The sequence below is a fragment of the Acanthochromis polyacanthus genome, chromosome 1, assembly GCF_021347895.1.
Source record: "Acanthochromis polyacanthus isolate Apoly-LR-REF ecotype Palm Island chromosome 1, KAUST_Apoly_ChrSc, whole genome shotgun sequence".
NCBI lineage: Eukaryota > Metazoa > Chordata > Actinopteri > Pomacentridae > Acanthochromis > Acanthochromis polyacanthus.
In genome coordinates this window covers 59,469,246-59,487,487 of record NC_067113.1, presented here as the reverse complement: position 1 = coordinate 59,487,487, position 18,242 = coordinate 59,469,246, and the positions used below count along the sequence as shown (strand labels likewise).

Sequence of the window (18,242 nt, the reverse complement as noted above, 5' to 3'; positions counted from 1 at the left end):
ATCCAGATGATTTCCCTTCGATTTTAGGGTTTAAACACCAAAATTAACAGTATTGTTGCCTAAAAACTGAAAATATTAACTGAGATTTCTGCATAAAAAGTAAGAAAACACATGAAGAAGGAGATGAAAAGAGAAACGGTGTCACCTACCAATTATAGATGAGCGGGGATGAAATGTGATTTATGATCTCTATGAATCTGCTGGGAGGTTTTTAAAGCCAACAGAGACCCTCCCTCCAAAGACAGAGAGTTAAAACAGTTGCGAAGGTCCTGGACTGCTGGGAAGTGTAGTTATTCATCATCATCTATTAATATAATTGTACTAGTTTTATGGGTTTTTCCAATGGGAAAGTCACCAGATTACTGAAGTTCTTGCATTTTTTCCTCAGCGGAGGATAAATGTGTGAATTATGCATCAGAAAAACTGTAATTTTGCAGAAATATTCCTTAAAATCTTCCTTTAATTTACATATTATTTTAATTTAATTGAAAAGTACACAAAATATCAATAAAATTACAAAAACAGAGTTAATGTGCACGTATAATGTAAAATAAAAATCTATGTAAACACTATAAATATCTGATGTGAATAACCATAAAATTACTGTTTTTTTTCAAGAAAAAAATGTTTTTTGACATAAAAAAGCTGTTAAAATACATTCACAAATTTAGCTCACTTTTATTTTTTTATCATATATTTATTTTCTCCTTATGTAATAGATTAAATCCACGTTTAATACTGTAAATACTATATCTGTCTGGTTCTATAATTTTACACAGATTTGTTTGTTAAATAAGAAATGTATTATAAAATTAGAGTCATTTTGCAATTGTCTTCTTTCAGTAATGGCTTAGTTATTATTTAGTTTGAAATATCTGTGAACTTTACATGAAAACCTTAGACATACACAGATGTTTTCAGACATCCAGGGTGAATTGTGACATAAAAGTAACAAAATGTCACCATGCCGCTAGGTATGAAAAGCCATTTTAAACAGGGAGGTTTTGAGTGATAGTTTAAAAAAAAAGCCAGGTCAGTGATGACATAACAACTGACATTTCAAACTCAGTTAACTCACAATGCTAATTTTGGCTCTATTTTGGTCCTCCAGACTGTCCGTACTGTTTACATCAGGCGTAGCCAATATGGCGGCGGTCAGTTAGCTGTACACAGGCAAATATTTTACTTTTTTTCATTTAAGGTTCATATGTGCTACATTTTCCGGCATCCATGTAAATAATTACGCCTTGGAATAATGCCAAACTGTTTTAAAGTCGACATGTTTTGTGTGTTTTTGCCGGAAGATGATCTCTTCACAGCCGGGCGTCTCGGAGCTAACACGACGAGCAGCTAACCGTTAGGTGGGAGGTTGAACATGATGGAGGCGGAGGAGCTGCGGCCGGTCCCCCGGGAGAGGGCCATCCTGGAGAGCTTCTTCACGCAGCTGGGCATGTTTTCCTTCGACCGGGCCAAGGACTACGTGGAGAAGGAGAAGGACAGCAGCAAGAGCGCCGGGGCCATCTGGGGAGCGCTACTGGCCGCGCTGGCTCACCTGGCTGCCGCGGAGAAGGTGTATCACCAGATGACATTCCTGGGACAGAAGATAGGTAAGATGAGCTCACAGGTGGAGGGAGACACACCTGGTAGCATCATTAATATGCAGATTTTAGCCCTATAATTGGACCATTTGCAAGTTATTTCAAGCTAAAGTGAATGCAAAGTGGCATTAGCATCACAGTGGGTGCAGGTTGACTAAACAGGTGGTTCTCTTAATGTGAGCCTTGGAATTAGTTTTATTTGTATTATTTAAGGATAAAATCATTGGATAGATTTGCTTTTATAAGTGGTATTTCATAGAAGTTTGGTTCAAATTTGAACTGAAACAGTCCAAGAGAAGAGATGCGGGAGCTGCTGAGGAGAAAAAAGTCAAATAAAACAAAGTAACATAACAAAAAACTTAAATAAAAAATAACTAATGGAAACACAAAAAACATGGAGAGAAAACTCTCTCCTCCAAAAAATTTCTGTTATTGAGTATGACATGTAAAATGACAAAGTGTAAAAAAAACAAAACAAAAAAACAGAAAGAGTAAAACTTGGATTCTGTGGTTACTTATTTTACAGAAATGGAAAAAATCTCAAATCAACATGTTCAGTGTTTTTTCAAGGGGTCGCATACAGTCATGGAAAAAATGATTAGACCACACTCGTTTTCTTCAATTTCTTGTTCATTTTAATGCCTGGTAGCACTAAAGGTATATTTCTGAAAGAATACAATGAACGTGACAAAAAATGCAGCTGATTCCATAACACTTTATGTCCTGTTTGACATGCTCAAGCTTCATTTTATTCTCAGGGTATATAAGATGACATTTCATGTCATCAGCAGCACTGCACATGCAAAGGCCTAGAGTGGTTTCCTGCTGACATTCAAGTTGTAGCAAAACTCAAGTTGTCAGCTCTCACATAATTCCTAAAACTAAAGAATTATGTGAAGCCACAAAGGCAGACATCTTGACACCACCAGAAATTGGCATGAATGACAGAGAGGTAGCGAAAAAACTGAAGATCTCCAAGACAGCCGTTCATTACATCAAGAAAAAACAAGCCCAACATTGTAATACCAAACTGCTATCTGGTTGCAGCAGGAAACGTCTTTCTACCCACCAGATGACCGTCACTCATCCGTTCCTGTGTCAGGAATCGTCGTCAGACCGCCAGAGATCTTAAAAATGAGTGAACACTGTGGAGAAATGTGAGTTGTTTGGCAAGGACCATTGGAAACCAACTTCTAGAAGCTGGTCTGAAGTCACATAAGACACAGAAGAAGCCCTTCATCAAGGAAAGGCAGAGGAACGCCCGGTTACTCTTTGCTGGGGATCACAAGGATTGGACTGTTGATGATTGGACTAAGGTTCTCTTTAGTGATGAATCCAGTTTTCAGTTGATGTCCACTCCAGCCACCTTACTGGTTAGGAGGAAGCCTGGAGAAGCTACAAACCAGACTGTCTGTCCCTACAGTAAAACATGGGGGTGGATCACTGACCATCTGGGGTTGTTTCAGTCTGGGTGGAACAGGGCAAATGAACCAGGTCATGTACAGGCTACTCTCGAAAACAGTCTTCTTCCATCAGCTGGAAAACTCTTTCCTGTCTCCAATGACTGGATGATTGAATGGAGAACCAGAAAATTAAAACCATGCCTTGGCTGCTCAATCACCAGATCTAAATCCAATTGAAAATCTGTGGAAAGTCATCAAATGCAAAATGGAGAACCATAAGCCCCAAACAATGCAGATTAGTTAGAATTCATACAACAGGAATGGGCTGCTGTGACAGCAAGACAATGTCAGAAGCTGGTGGAGAACGCATGGCTGCAGTCATCAAAAACAATGGTTATACAATTAAGTACTAACTCCTGTCTGTATCATGTGACTGAAACAGAGAAAAGAAAACATGGAATCCTAAAAGCTGTTTTTGGCAGAACAATGTTGTAGCTATTGATAGAACAACTGATTTTGGTTATTATCCACAAAACCATGGAGAAGTCCTCGATATCAGCTCTGAAATTAAACTCTTCTGAGCTATTTTTTGTTGTTATCAATATATTTGTCCAAACAAATGAACCTTTAGTTTTACCTGGCATTAAAATGAATAAAAAATAGCAGAAAACATAAGTGGTCTGTAATTTTTTCCATAACTGTATGTTACCAATATCACAGGGAAACAAACAAATAAAAAATATGTGATGGTTTTATGTTTGCAAATTTGACAGTTTGGTGCTTTTTCTTCTCTTACATGACAGTAAGTTGAATATGTTGGGGTTTTAGATGACAACTTAAACAAAAATAAGATGCTAAAATTTATTTCAGTCAAGCTCATATCTAATAAATGACAGTGTAGGGTGTTAACATGAAATTTTTAAAAATAGTTTTTCATATTTCCCGACTGGAAAACACTTTAAATCATCCTCTGTTGTTTTTAATGTTTAATAATAATGGTGACTTTACAAATAAAACTCCTAAACTGCATTTTCCACTTATTTTTAATTCATTACAGAGCAACCATTTAATTATTTAATCAAGAAAGCAGCAGTTAGTTTGGGCCCTGCTGCTTATAGAATAAACAATAATTAGATTATAATCCGGTGTTTCTGCATATTCAACAGAGTTTTATTCTTGTTTTTATAAATATTGATATCAAAAGATTGTAGTGTGGATGTTTTTCTATTTTTTGTTTTTTAATTGAAAATTAATATTTCATTATGTTATTGTAAAAACAGTTGTGTTGTCATGTAGGAGATGATATTCTAACTCTCTAAAGTTCTAATTAGCTGAGTTTGAAGACGTGAGCAGATAGAATGCTTCATAGTTCCACCAGCAGATGGCGCTGCAGCTCCTAACTACCTGCTGTCCTCCTGCAGGCGGTCAGTCGTTCTTCAGCAGGAAGGACTCCATCAGGACCACCTACACCTCGCTGTACAACGAGCTGAGGAAGGTGGTGACGATGGGCCGCCACAGCCAGCCAGGCTCCGCCTCCTCCTACCTGGAGGACCTCCTGTCTCACCTGTCGGAGCAGCTCTGCCACTTCACCCAGGCCCGCATGGAGATGGCCGACCTGTACGACAAGATGCACTCGCTGGGCGGCCAGAAGAGCATCAACTCTGAGGAGCTGGTCACCACGCTGGAGGCCGTCCTGCACAAGTACAGCTCCAAGTAAGTTCAAGTGCAGATACTGTGTAGCTGGAATACTGTGTACTTTATACCTCAGTGTACTCATTTAACATGTGATTTAAGCAGATATTAGGGTTTTACATCCAAAATACGATGGGATTTTTAAATATTTTAGTCCTTAAAATCTAGTTTTAAGCAGACTGAAGACTTTAGTCAGTCTTAGTAGCAGTACTACTTCATTTTACTGAGATACTGTGTACTTTATACCTCAGTATACTCATTTAACGTGATTTAAGCGGATATTAAGGTTTGACATCCAAAATGTGATGTGATTTTTGAGTATTTTAGTCCTTCAACTCTGGTGTTAATCAGGGACTGAACTGTTTAATCAGTCTTAGAAGCAGTACTATTTTACTGCGATACTGTGTACTTTATACTTCAATACAATCATTTAACACTTGAATCCAGTTATTGTTTCACCTCTTAGGATTTTACATTTAAAATATGATGCTGTTTCAAACATAAAATGACATTTTTTTAAGTATTTTTGTCCTGAAAACTGTTTTCTTATCTACCCTTTTCCAATTTAAGTTTCAATTCGTTACTAAAATAGATATTTTTGCTGCATAATTCTTCTACAATATTCTGCTTTACTCTTTATTTCAAGTTATGGTTTTTAGGACTCAGCAATCAGAGAAGCAGTTTTCTGAATAATTAATACTTTCTCTATAATTAATTATCTAAATTAGTCAGATAATTAGTTGGAGAATGTGAAACTGTAAAGTTTTTACTTTAAAATTTGCAGGTAAATTCATAATGTCAGTTCTTAGCAGTAGGACGACTTCATTTTCCTGTGAAATGTTGCATTTTAACGTCTCTACACTCATTTAACACATGAATTAATTTGTTATTTTGCATTTTAAGGTTTTATACTCGAAATAAGGGATTGATTTGTTAAATATGATGCCTATTTGGTGCACAAAATGTCATTTTTGAGTAATTTTAGTCTTTAAAACCAGATTTTTTTTCCTATATTTTGGAGTAAGTTTTGAATCTTTACTAAAACAAATTTTTGCATAATCTGCTTCATTCTTTCCCATTACAGGTACAGACCCTCATTCTAAACTGATTTAGAATTAAAATAATTCTAAATGTAGTGGCAGAAAATGAAGGTTTCACTTCTCTACGCTCATTTATTTGCCGTTTTAAGGTTTTACAGTTAAAACGTGATCAGTTTGTAGAAAACGGCTCATTCAGTTCACAAAAATTAGATTAATGAGTAGTTTTAGTCCTTAAAGGGGAACTTCGGGTTTTTCCAACCTGGGATCTGTTTTCATATGTCATTTCATACATGTGAGTGATGGAGAAATGAATTTTCAACATAGCTCCACTATTTAGCCAGGCAGGCAGCTTAGCAGCTCAGCTAGCAGCTCAGCTAGCAGCTCAGCTAGCGAAAAGTATGGGGCAACTTGCCCCTTGCATCAAAGTCCGCCCTAACGTGCTTTTTTCCCCACACCGACCGGCTCAGATAGTCTCAACGAGTGTCCCACAACATACTAGAGATGAGAAGTGAACGAAAACCTCCACATTACCTGGCGATCGCTCTTTGTTGTGGTCTGTATCCAAATCTCAGGACGCTAGAACGCAAATCTCGTTCCGAAATCGTGCGATAGCTCGCGCCAAAACACTGGATCTGATTTAATTTCTTTTTTTCCAGTTTAAGTTAATAGTTTTCACTTAAGGCTATTTTTGTCACATAATTCAGGTTTCAAGAATTGACTGAATTGATTTAGTGTGATTTTCCTGCAGTTTTCATTCTTTCTTGTTTCAATCAAGGTTCAAACTGATTTCAGGACAAACATTGGTGTCACTTACAGCATTTTCTGCACAAGAAGTCCTTCTACTTTTGATACTTTTCAGTACATTTTGCTCTGAATACTCCAGTGTATGTACTTTAATTAATTCACCAACATCCATCTGATACCTGCTTTGACCTGAATTACGCTCAGAAAAGCTCCAGAAATTAGCCAGATGAAGCTCAGAGCGACACATTGAGGTTGGAGCAGGGGAACTTTCTGCTGAAGCGAACAAAAGCAGCATCTTTTCCCCAGAGACGCGTCAGCGGAACGCCGTCCTGCAGCAGCAGCAGGAAAACAAAGTGAAGAAACGCTCCGTCGGTCTGAGAGCTGAAGGTGACGTTCAGCAGCACCGACGTGTGGACACGAGTGTTAAATAAATCAAATAAAAAAGTCTCAGCTGCTTCTAGGGAGCAAAGAATTAGGTCAGTTACCAATAAGAGAAGAGAAACTTTTTTTGATTCCAGTTTGTTCTGCCTTAAACTACCTTCATCTGCACTTTATATAGAGAAGAACACCACAGAACATGTTTCTGATGGTTTAAAGCAGGATGTCAAACTTATTTTAGTTCAGGATCACTAAAAATCACAGCTTAATAACCTGCAATAAATAACCACAACTCCTAAGATTCCCTTTGTTTTAGAGCAAAAAAGTTCATTCTGAAGATGTTCACATTTAAGGAATTATCTTTTTACAAAACATTATAAACAACTTGAAAAACTAGAAAAGCACTCAGAGTGCAGACCTCTGCCAAGGATAGAGAGGAAAACAGGAAACCCATGCAGTAAAGGATCATGAGCTGGAATCAAACCTGTGTCTCTGACACAGTTCTGTTTATGAATCACCTTCTTAACCAGTTGAGCTATCTGGACACCTTGCTCCAATTTGTTGGACAACATACTAACCTATGATGCTTTTGTCATATTTTGGACCACATACTTAAACACACTAAAAAATTCAAAGTGATCCAGAATCCAGGATTCTTTCTGGATTGCCACCAAAATTAAATCAGCTCTTCCTCTTACCATAGTCTACATCCCCTCAAAATTTCATTTGAATCTGCCCAGGCGTTTTTGAGTTATCTTGTTAACAGACACACACACAAACGCTGGGTGTCACATAACCTCCTTGGGGGAGGTAATAAATTCAATTTCAGCAACATTATGCTTCAGTTTATCATTTACACATCACAGCTTCCAGATCAGTGTCAACTAAGAGACAAAACATTCAGTCACAGGACTCTGGACCTGAATGATATGTTTTACTTCATGATCAAAATGTCAAAAATCAGATGAAAAAAGACGAAAACAAGATAAACGATTTCAAAAATGAGACACAAAATGAAGCAAGCTAAATGCTGGTGGAGTGAAAATCCATCTGAGTGTTTGTGAAGTTCCTGTTAGATGGTGATTTGTGAGCTGGAAAGACCAGAATGTTTTAGTTTCTGATAGAATTTGCTGAGAAGTTCTTAAATTAGATGTATTAAATAAAGTGATTTTATTGGAATATCAAGATTTTAAGCTCAGATTTGGTCTAGTTTTCCATTTTTCTTTGTGTTTTTACAGTTTTATGGCTGATAAATGGCGCCAATTAGGTGATTTTTAAAAACGATAACTCACTTTTAGCTGAGTCACGAATAGTTTTAGTTCCACAGAATTCATAGTTTTTGACAGAATGTGCTTTGATCAAACGCTTTTTTTTAAATTAAGTTTTCTGATGGAGCTGCACCTTACTGGAGAATTCTTTGTGTTTTTACAGTTTCTGGCTGATAAGTGGTATCATTTTGGTGATTATTTTTTAAAAGATAAATCACTTTTCAAACCTGTAAGTTGACTTTAAGGTTCCGAGGTTAACAACAGATGGAGTTTCTTGGCTGGTTTAACTCCTGACTTCTTTCTCGTAGGTTCCACCACCCGATCCTGGGCCGGGTGGAGGAGGGTTTCCAGACCGAGGTGGACGTGGTGACCCAGCTGCTGCGCTGCCAGGCCCAGGTGTCCGAGTGGCACTTCCTGCCGGCGCTGCTCAGCCTCCACGGCGCCAACTCCAAGCTGACGGCGTGGGGCCAGCTGTTCCAGCGGCAGAAGGAAACCCGCAAACATCTGTTCGGAGGTCAGTCCCAGAAGGCCGTGCAGCCGCCGCACCTCTACCTGTGGCTGCAGCGCTTCCAGGCGGCGCTGCTCGCCAAGTTCAGCTTCTACTTCCACGAGGCGCTGAGCCGGCAGACGGCGCCGGCCGACATGCGGGCGCTGACGGCCCGGACGGCACCGGACTACCACGGAAAGATCTCGTCCTTCATCCGCAAACACGACGCCAGCAACGTGTCGCTGGTGTTCGACAACCGCGGCTCCGAGAGCTTCCAGGGCCACGGCTACCACCACCCGCACTCCTACCGCGAGGCTCCCAAAGGCGTGGAGCAGTTCCCCGCCGTGGTGTCGCTGCCGTCCGGAGAGCGCCCGCTGACCCACTGGCCCAACGTCATCATGATGATGGGGGACCGGGCCGCCGAGCTCAACACTCTGGACAAGGTGGTCCATTTCTACGACGACAAGGTCCAGAGCACGTACTACCTGAGCCGCCCGGAGCCACACTTCACCCTGGTGGTCATCTTCGACGGCAGGAAGTCAGAGAAGGATCTGCACATCGCCGCCTTCCTGCAGGAGATCTGCGGCTCCCTGAGGAACTCCAAACCCTTCAGCACGCTCAAACCGGGATCCAAGGGCTGAAGAGGACTGAAAACGTTTCCTCTGAGTCGCTTCAGATCTCATTTTGCCAAAAAAAAGTTCCAGACCAAAGAGATTCCAGCGGCTCTGAACTTATTTTAGCCGCTTCCTGTAACATTTAGTCCTTTTAATTCTTTTGCACCAATCACTGTTTTAACTGGTTCACTTTTAATTTGTCTTTAGCTCATATCTGCTTCAAAAAAGTTAAATAAAGTTTAGAGATGGCTGCCTGTGGCTTCTTTTTATAACAACAAATACCATAAATGATCAGTGGATTTACTGACTGCTAAATAAACATGAAAATGTAGTTTTTGGCTCATAATATACAGTTGTAAAGAACATAATGTCATGGCTCTCTTGAGTTTCCAGTTATTTCTACAACTCTGATTTTTCTCTGACAGAGTGATTGGAACAGATACCACTTTGTCACAAAAAAAATCGTGAAGTTTTGTTCTTTTATGACTTTATTATGGGTTAACAGAAAAGTGACCAAATCTGCTGGGTCAAAAATATACCGGGCTTTGCAAAAGTTCTGTTACACTTGCAAAATGCAAGCAAAATGAACACAAAGATTTTTTGGTGCAATAAGATAATTTTTTTATTTTCCAAATATTTCAATATATGTGTTAATGATATTAACTTGTGATTATGAGTGACTACAGCTGGTTACTTCTCTGACAAAGAAGTATCTGTTCCAAGCACTCCATCAGAGAAAAATCAGAGTTGTAGAAATAACTGGAAACTCAAGAGAGCCATGACATTACATTCTTTACAAGTGTATGTAAACTTTTGACCACAACTGTACATGATAAGGTGTATTTAACTGTGGTGTATTCACGTTTATTTTCATAAGTCATATTTTTAAATGTTTATATGTTTAAAAATATGAGTTAAACTGCACTTTAGCTGATTAATATATCATCTAATTAGCTGTGAAAACAAAACTATTTGAGTTAAATTAACCTATTTTAAGAAATCAAGAGCTTAATAAACTAGACATTGGTTACAGACACATTTGGTTCTTTTTACATTTTCAAAAGTAAAGAAATTCTACATTTAACACTGAAAACTCAAAGCATTTTAATTTAGTACTAACATTTGTCTTACTTAGAATTATTTATTATTACACTCAACAAAAATCTAAACGCAACACTTTTGTTTTTGCTCCCATTTTTTATGAGATGAACTCAAAGATCTAAAACTTTTTCCACATACACAATATCACCATTTCTCTCAAATATTGTTCACAAATCTGTCTAAATCTGTGATAGTGAGCACTTCTCCTTTACTGAGATAATCCATCCCACCTCACAGGTGTGCCATATCAAGATGCTGATTAGACACCATGATTAGTGCACAGGTGTGCCTTAGACTGCCCACAATAAAAGGCCACTCTGAAAGGTGCAGTTCTGTTTTATTGGGGGGGGGGGTTCCACTCCTCTTCAATGGCTGTGCGAAGTTGCTGGATATTGGCGGGAACCGGTACATGTTGTGAAGGTATTTCAGGTGCAAAATGTTTGAGCACCTGTAACATCAAATTTGTAGTTGTGTACATTAAATTTGTATGTGTGTCAGCAAATCTGATTTCCCACACTCTATGAGTTGTGTACTTGTAAAATAATTTCTTGTATGTGTCGTTTTTTTTCTTCCCACAAATACGACACAAAAATACACATTCACAAAATCATATTCACAGGTGCACAAATCCTTCTCTACAAGTCACATATTTCAACACTGACACGCTCACATTTTGCACCTACTGTTGCAGCACACTAAGTGCAAAACATACTTATGCACCTGTATTGTACGAAGTGAATTTGAATATGTGCAAATCTGAATGTGAACTTGTGCAATAAGTATGTGAAATAATTTACCACGAAAATAGCTGTGTCCTCTAACACACAAACACAAATTGCTACTTACAACCACTCGAATCCTCCCTACGAGTCACACATTCTCTGTTTTCTACAGGTGCAAATCAGAAATCGTACTTCCGGTCCCGCTGAGATATTTGGTGCAAAACTATAAAGTGATCCGATCTGTATTCTATGCTCTGAGATTGACAGGCTTTTTGGCCAGTCAGAGAGACGCTTTGCCCGCCCAGCCAATCATTGGTTTTTATTCCATCTGAGGTCGCTTTACCGACTTCCGGGTGTGGAATTTCACGATGGAGAGAGTGTAGGTTTTGATTTCTATATACTAAGAGGAATGGATAAGTTATTTGAGTCATTGGGAAATGCGCATTATAGAGATTAGAGCAGACCAGCCGTCCAAAACAAGAACTCCCTACACTCTCTCCAGAGTGAGCAAGTAGACAGTTTGCCTTATCCCCATGCTCATAATACGTGGATCTGGATTTCAACAGGAGGTCCTCAACCTGAGCAGAAGCGAGAACATCATATTCTGCTTTCAATAAGAGACGTTCTTTAAAGATATCGGGTGATGGGGAGATAGCATAAACTTTGTCAAGCTGAAGTATCTGTTGCTTAACATCAGACATTTTTTTCTGTCTAAGCTTGGCCTCATAGCATGAAAATGAAATGATTTCCCCCTTAAATAGGCCTTCAGAGCCTCCCAAATCACAGACATGGAGACATCCGGGGTTGCGTTTAATGCTAAAAAATAGTCAATTTGATGCGAGATAAAGCTCACAAAATTTTCATTGGATAGCAATCGTGTGTTACGACGCCAGGGGGGACTCATAGCATTGGACCCTTCAAAATGTAATTCCAAAATAACCGGGGCATGATCTGAGGTCACAATAGCATCATAAGAGCAGGAATTTACTGACGATAAGAGATGTTTATCCAAGAGAAAATAATCAATTCGTGTAAAAGTGTGATGCACATTGGAAAAATAGGAGTATGTTCTCCCCGAAGGGTTAAAAAGGAGCCAGGGATCTGACATGGAAAATTCATCCATAAAGGATTGAATGACTTTGGCTGACTTTGAAATTGTTACATTTCTGGTGGAGAACGATCTAATGTTGGGTTAATGTTGGGTTAATCCAAGTATGGGGAGGTATGAGGGCATGTCAGTTAATTTAGCAAATATTAATTGGAAAAAGGCCTCATTGTCCCAGTTTGGGCCATAAATATTAACAAGAGCAACTGGAGTATTACATAACTGGCCAGTAACAATTATACATCTTCCATTAGCATCAGAGATTATATTAGAACAAGTAAAATCAATTGACTTCCGATAAGGATTGCAAGACCTCTAGCTTTGCCCTGGAAGGATGAGTGAAACATCTGACCAACCCACCTACTACGTAGTTTAGCATGATCTAATACTTTTAAATGAGTCTCCTGAAGATAGACAACGTCTCCTCCCAAAAGTTGAAGATGGTGGAGCACTTTGCTATGCTTAATTGGATGGTTAAGACCCCTGCAATTCCAACTTATGAATCTCAACTTCCTCCCAAACCGACAAGGCTGGCTATTCTGAGCCGTGACACATACTGATCTTAAAATACATGCGTGAACAGAGGTTTGCCGTCACAAATCGATAGCCATTAGCAAAGCTAAAGTAAGGTGACCTAAAGATACAAACATGACATAACAGCAGAACAAAACAAAGAACCAGAAACAGAGGAACGACCCCTCCCACACCCCGTCACCCTATGCATAAGCATCTCCCCAAACGAGACGTGCGCTGATCCCATCTTCTACCTAACTTCTCTACTAAACCTAAAGTAAAACTCCGTCAGAGATATGTGACAATACACTGGGTTATTCGCTTAAACCAAGGAGCAACATTATTTTGAAAGGAATACATCTTAAATTGTACCATTGTTGATACCAAAATAGAAAGGAGAATAAAAAACAAATAAACAAAAACAAGCAAAATATTTTCAAGCAGATCAAGTTACAAAATGTAACAACCAAACAGGAGTCAAATAATATTAAAGTAGCGCTATACCTTAAACCACAGCATCTGGGGTAACGGACTTCTTAATACTTCTTAATAAGTCCATGGCTGAGCCCGGATCATCAAATGTATGCGTTGATCCACCAGGCAGCGTTATCTTCAGGACGGCCGGGAAAAGAAGTCCAAACTTAATCCCTGGGCAGGAGTGGAGCAGTCGCTTCACCTCTGCAAAGGCAGCGCGTTTCTTGGAGACGGAAGCGGTGTAATCCGGAAAGATGAAAAGCTTTTTCCCCTTGTAGAGTAGTGGAGAGGCCCAGGACAGCTCACCTGCACGACGCAAAATATCATTCCGGACATGGAAGTAGTGGATCCTGATGATGAAAGGACGAGGCGCTTCTCCAGATTTAGGTTTAGCGCGGAGGGAGCGGTGAGCACGGTCAAGCAATGGCATCTCATCCAACTTCAGCTTGTCGTTAAGAAGTTGTGCGATAAAGTTGGTCGGTCTAGGGCCCTCCACATTTTCCGGGACACCAATTAAGCGGATATTGTTTCTCCTCGACCTCCCCTCAAGATCCTTGCATTTATCACTCAGTAGTTTCACCTGGGCTTTCAGAGAATTCACCGTTGAGCCCAGGCTGGACAGCATTGTCAGTGCATGCGCACTCCAGTTCCAACATGGTTTGGTCATGGGCATTCAAGCACTGTAACATTGGCTCAACTGCATTCTCCAACTCTTGTTTTACTGAAGTAATCTCGGAGCGAAGGTCAACAGCTAGTGAATCAATTCTTCCGCATATGTCACCTTTCATGGAGGCGAGCATTCGCTCGAGCTGGTCCCAGTCAGGAAGGTTAGCCTCTAGCTGTGGTGGCGACCCAGGATCAGTCGAGGTCGAGGCCTTGCTGCGGCCTCCTCGTGATGACTCTGTCTTCGGGTGAGTAGAAGTCATGGTCGACTCAGGAACGAAAAGGTGTGATTTAAAAACGAGTGCAGAAAAATAATTTAACGGTATCAACAAGTATCTATGAATGAAAAACGCTCAGTTAGGAAATGGTCACAAACTCCAGGAGCACCGGAGAAACACGTCTCACCAACTAAATACTTTTAACTCGAAAAGCTTCATTGTTGCCTTAAAAATATGAATTTTCTGCACTTAATTGGTTAATTCAAATTCATCTTATGAACTGTTAAAATGTAAAAGTAGTTGAGTTAAATTTAGGAAAGCAAGTTGAACAAACTTAAGATATTAAGTTGAATGAATGAAGAGTTTGCGTCAAGTTGATTCAACTCATAATTTTAAGTCAAAATGCCTCAAATGATAAGAACCTGTAACGCTTCTAAGTACTAAAATGGTTTGAATATTTAAAAAAATAGACATTTTAAGTTCACTTAACAATAAATCAGCAAAATTCATATGTTTACAATAACTGAACTAGAAAAATGAGTTGATTTGACTAAATTATTTTAAGTTCATTCGAAAAGTTCCACTGCTGCCTTAAAAATATGGATTATCTGTGCTTAATTGGTTGATGAATTAGTTCAAAGTCACATTATGACCTGTTAAAATGTAAAACTAGTCAAACTGAATTAACTAAATTTAGGAAAACAAGTCCAGTAAACTTAAATTAAGTTGAATCAATAAGACAGTGATTCAACAGACTTGTTTTCCTTTCACATTTTCTAAGTTTATAGATGTTCTTTTCAGTGAAACTTTGAGAACTTACAGCCTGTTACAATAGTATATTATATTCCAGTTTTGTTTCTCATAAACTTAAGAAATCAGCACAACTCATATATTTACATTCAGTGAACTACAAAAGATGAGTTGATTTGACTAAATCATTTTAAGTGAATTTGAAAATTTCCACTGCTGCCTTAAAAATATGGATTATCTGTACTTAATTGGTTGATGAATTAGTTCAAACTCAGCTTATGAACTGTTAAAATGTCAAACTAATTAAGTTAAATTAATTAAGGAAAACAAGTTGAACAAACTCAAAATATTAAGTTGAATAAACTAGACAGAAACTGTTCGTTCATTCGACTCATAATTTTAAGTCAAAATACTTAGTGATATAAAGTCATGTTTCTAATTTCTGAAATGGTGTGAATATTTTAAAAATGAGATTTTAATTTAAATTAACCAGAACTCATGTATTTATACTATAAAAATGACTTGATTTGACTGAATTCCTTGAAGTTTGTTACATTAACTGCTGTTTCTTGGATGTTTTGCCTTCAGTCTGTCAGATTTTTATCAACAAACTCCAAACCTACCTGATCCTTCCCTCTACCTGGCAGGTGTAACGAGAAAATCAGCGATCTCAACTGGTTGTGGTTTGAATGTTGTGTCTGACGGCGTTGAAGAAAAAAAGCCCGAAGTCAGTGGGTTTACAGAACACACCTGGAGGTTTATTTATTGAGTGTTCGAAGGAAACATTTAGTGACATCTCATTTAAAGAAGGTTCCATCAGTTAATGCCTAATTTATCTCAGCTTTATTTATAATATAAATACAACACGTTGATACGATCCATTTGGCTATACGAGCTCGACTTTGGGAAGCTCCGGTTTTTCAAATACAGCAACACTAACGGACAAAAAACCATTTCTCCTTAATTATCAAACACATTCAGAGAAGCCTCCCTTTGAGTTAAAATGCACCAACATGTTATGATGCTACATGCCAAGTACACGATCCTATACATCAAAGTGCAATGTCACAATGGGTTAATGCTAGAATTCATAATTCAGTAACTCTACTAAACACTTTTATGATTATTTCATTCGGAGTGCTGCTGCTCTTCGTTCAGGACATGCGTGAGTGGATTCACAACTTCCCCCCCAAAAAAGACAAGGATTTAAAAAAAAAGGCACTTTCACATTCACACACACACCCCAAAGCAAACATCAGCACGGTTCGACGTCACACTCGTCCACATTCAGTGTGCTGTTCAAGTGTTTTTTTGTTTTGTTTTTTTTTGTTTTCTTTTGTTGGGCGTTTTCACTCGGAGCCCCACCCTGTTAGCTTATTGTGAATTTAAGGTTAACTAGTGACTTCAGTGTAACGAGCAGGTTTTTATCTCCACACACACTCGCTCACACACACACAGGAAGTGGCATGCTTCTTTTTTTTTTCTTTGCACTCGTTTTCCCAACTCGTGTTGTGGCACTCAAGGCAGGCATGAATTATCTATCACTATTCTGGCGCTGCTGCACTTTACGAGGGAGCAGAACGAGGGCAGGCAGGCAGGCAGGACGCACTCACTCCAAACAAACCACAATTAAACCTTCAAATCCCACCCCGTCCCAGAAAAAGTCCACTCCGCGACTCCACCACCCTGTTAGAAGCTCCGGTCCGGGCGTGGGTCTTCCCCCCCAGATTCCAAAGAACACAAGAAGGCTGTTTAAAAAGCCAAGCGAGGCGTCGTCGCTGTGGACGCTGCCGCCGCTCGCCGGACATTCAATAAGATGGCTGAACAGTCGGTAAATACTGGAAACATTCATTAAATAGGAAATAAGTTCACCCAACCTCCAGAGGAGTTTCGTGGTTTTTGAGGTGCGAGTGAGCTTCTAGCAGCTGAACCCAAATAAAAAATAAATCAGAACGAATCATGTCCTCCTCCTCCGTCGTCAACCAATTGAGTCGTCGCAGACACAGCCGCCAATCGGGTCTAAGGAAAGCCTTTAGGGGGCGGCGGCCGACAGTCACGTCACTGGAACTACAACTTCACTGCGGCTGGACTACAACCCCCACGTCGGTCGGAGCCGCCGCCGTCCTCACAGCACTTGGAGCTAAACCTCTGATAAATGCTTCGATACATGGAGAAAGGAAACTCCTACACACCAAGAGATACACACCAACCGACGACACAGAAATATCATGGCATATCATATCATCATATATTAGATTTTATTACTACATAAAAGCCTCTTCCTGTCTCCACCGTTTCTACCCTCATGTTGATTATAAACACTAAGCGCTACCCTGATCTCCTCTTCTGGCCCATTTTTGGCCCGGGTCGGCCTGATTCGGTTTGGCTCACATGGTGCAGGATTTGTCCAGCGGCGGGGGCAGAGGCGGGGTGCTGCTCTTGGGCGGGACCATGGGTTTGGGTCTCAGGGCGGGGGGACGCAGCGGGGCCCCAATCCGGGCGGCCGCTACTGGCTTGAAGGAGCCCAGAGTGTCGGGGGACGGGTTGGCAGGTCGGGGAGGTCCGGGTGGAGGTCCAGGCAGCGGGCTGATGGGGCTCAGGGGGCTGAGGGGGCTCGGGGTGCCGGGCGTCCCGGGGGTACCGGGTGTACCGGGTGTACCGGGGGTCCCAGGGGTGCTGGGGGTGCTGTGTGGACTGGGAGACTCGGAGGAGCAGGCGGTGACGGGTCCGTTCTTCACCTGCTCCAGGGTGTCCAGAACCACGTCGGGCGCCGGCCGGCAGCCCTGACGCTCCAACTGACGGAGCTCCCCGAGGGCCACCGTCACCGACTCCTCGATGTCCTGCAGGACCAGGAAGAGGGTTCATAGTTAGAAGATCAAGACAGGCTTCAAACATGTGGACAACAAACAGGTTCTGGATGGTTCCTCACTCCTTTTACAGTTCTACAGTAAGAACCTGGTTGTGGTCAATAACGTCCAATATATTTACATAAATCTGATGTTTTCTGAACTCAATGTTGATTTTTGTGGGCACATATGGAGGTGACAAAATCCACATCTTTTAAAGTCTTATAAACACTCATTGTTTCAAGAACCCTTCACTCAGTGTATCCAAGAACCATTTCACTTTTCAACAACAAACAGGTTCTGCATGTTTCTTTGCTCCTCTAACATTTTTAATCAATAACTACAGTCAAAGAACCTGTTGTTAGTTGACATCATCCAACATCTTTCCATAAATCGGATGTTTTTATAACCAAATCTTCACTTTTAAAGAGTCTCTTCTGTTTCACACTTATTTTTCTCTGTGTTAACATGTCTGTGTCTCTTAAATAAAGTCTAAAACCCTTAGCTCAGGTTCTGGGTGTTTGTTTTGTGAACTAATAATTATTTTCTGTGATTTGTGTAAAATAAAAGTAAATTGTTAGAAAATTTGCAGTAAAAGTGTAATCTTTTATAGTGTACGAGCTCCA

At 40.0% G+C, this 18,242-nt stretch overlaps 2 protein-coding genes across 2 annotated transcripts in view; one reads left to right on the top strand and one right to left on the bottom strand.

Moving 5' to 3' along the window:
- Positions 1-1,105: 1,105 nt before the first annotated feature.
- On the top strand, positions 1,106-9,474 carry kics2 (KICSTOR subunit 2). The gene is made up of 3 exons (XM_022205776.2): positions 1,106-1,607; positions 4,423-4,714; positions 8,432-9,474. The coding sequence occupies exons 1-3, from the start codon at positions 1,376-1,378 to the stop codon at positions 9,249-9,251; spliced, it is 1,344 nt and encodes a 447-aa protein (XP_022061468.1). The 5' UTR covers positions 1,106-1,375; the 3' UTR covers positions 9,252-9,474.
- Positions 9,475-15,506: 6,032 nt separating this feature from the next.
- The window catches only part of LOC110959045 (SLIT-ROBO Rho GTPase-activating protein 1-like), a 53,614-nt gene continuing 50,878 nt past the window's right edge, over positions 15,507-18,242 (bottom strand). The window contains 1 exon segment of the mRNA XM_051954440.1: positions 15,507-17,610. Coding sequence (XP_051810400.1) covers positions 17,158-17,610 — 453 coding nt within the window. The 3' untranslated portion in view covers positions 15,507-17,157.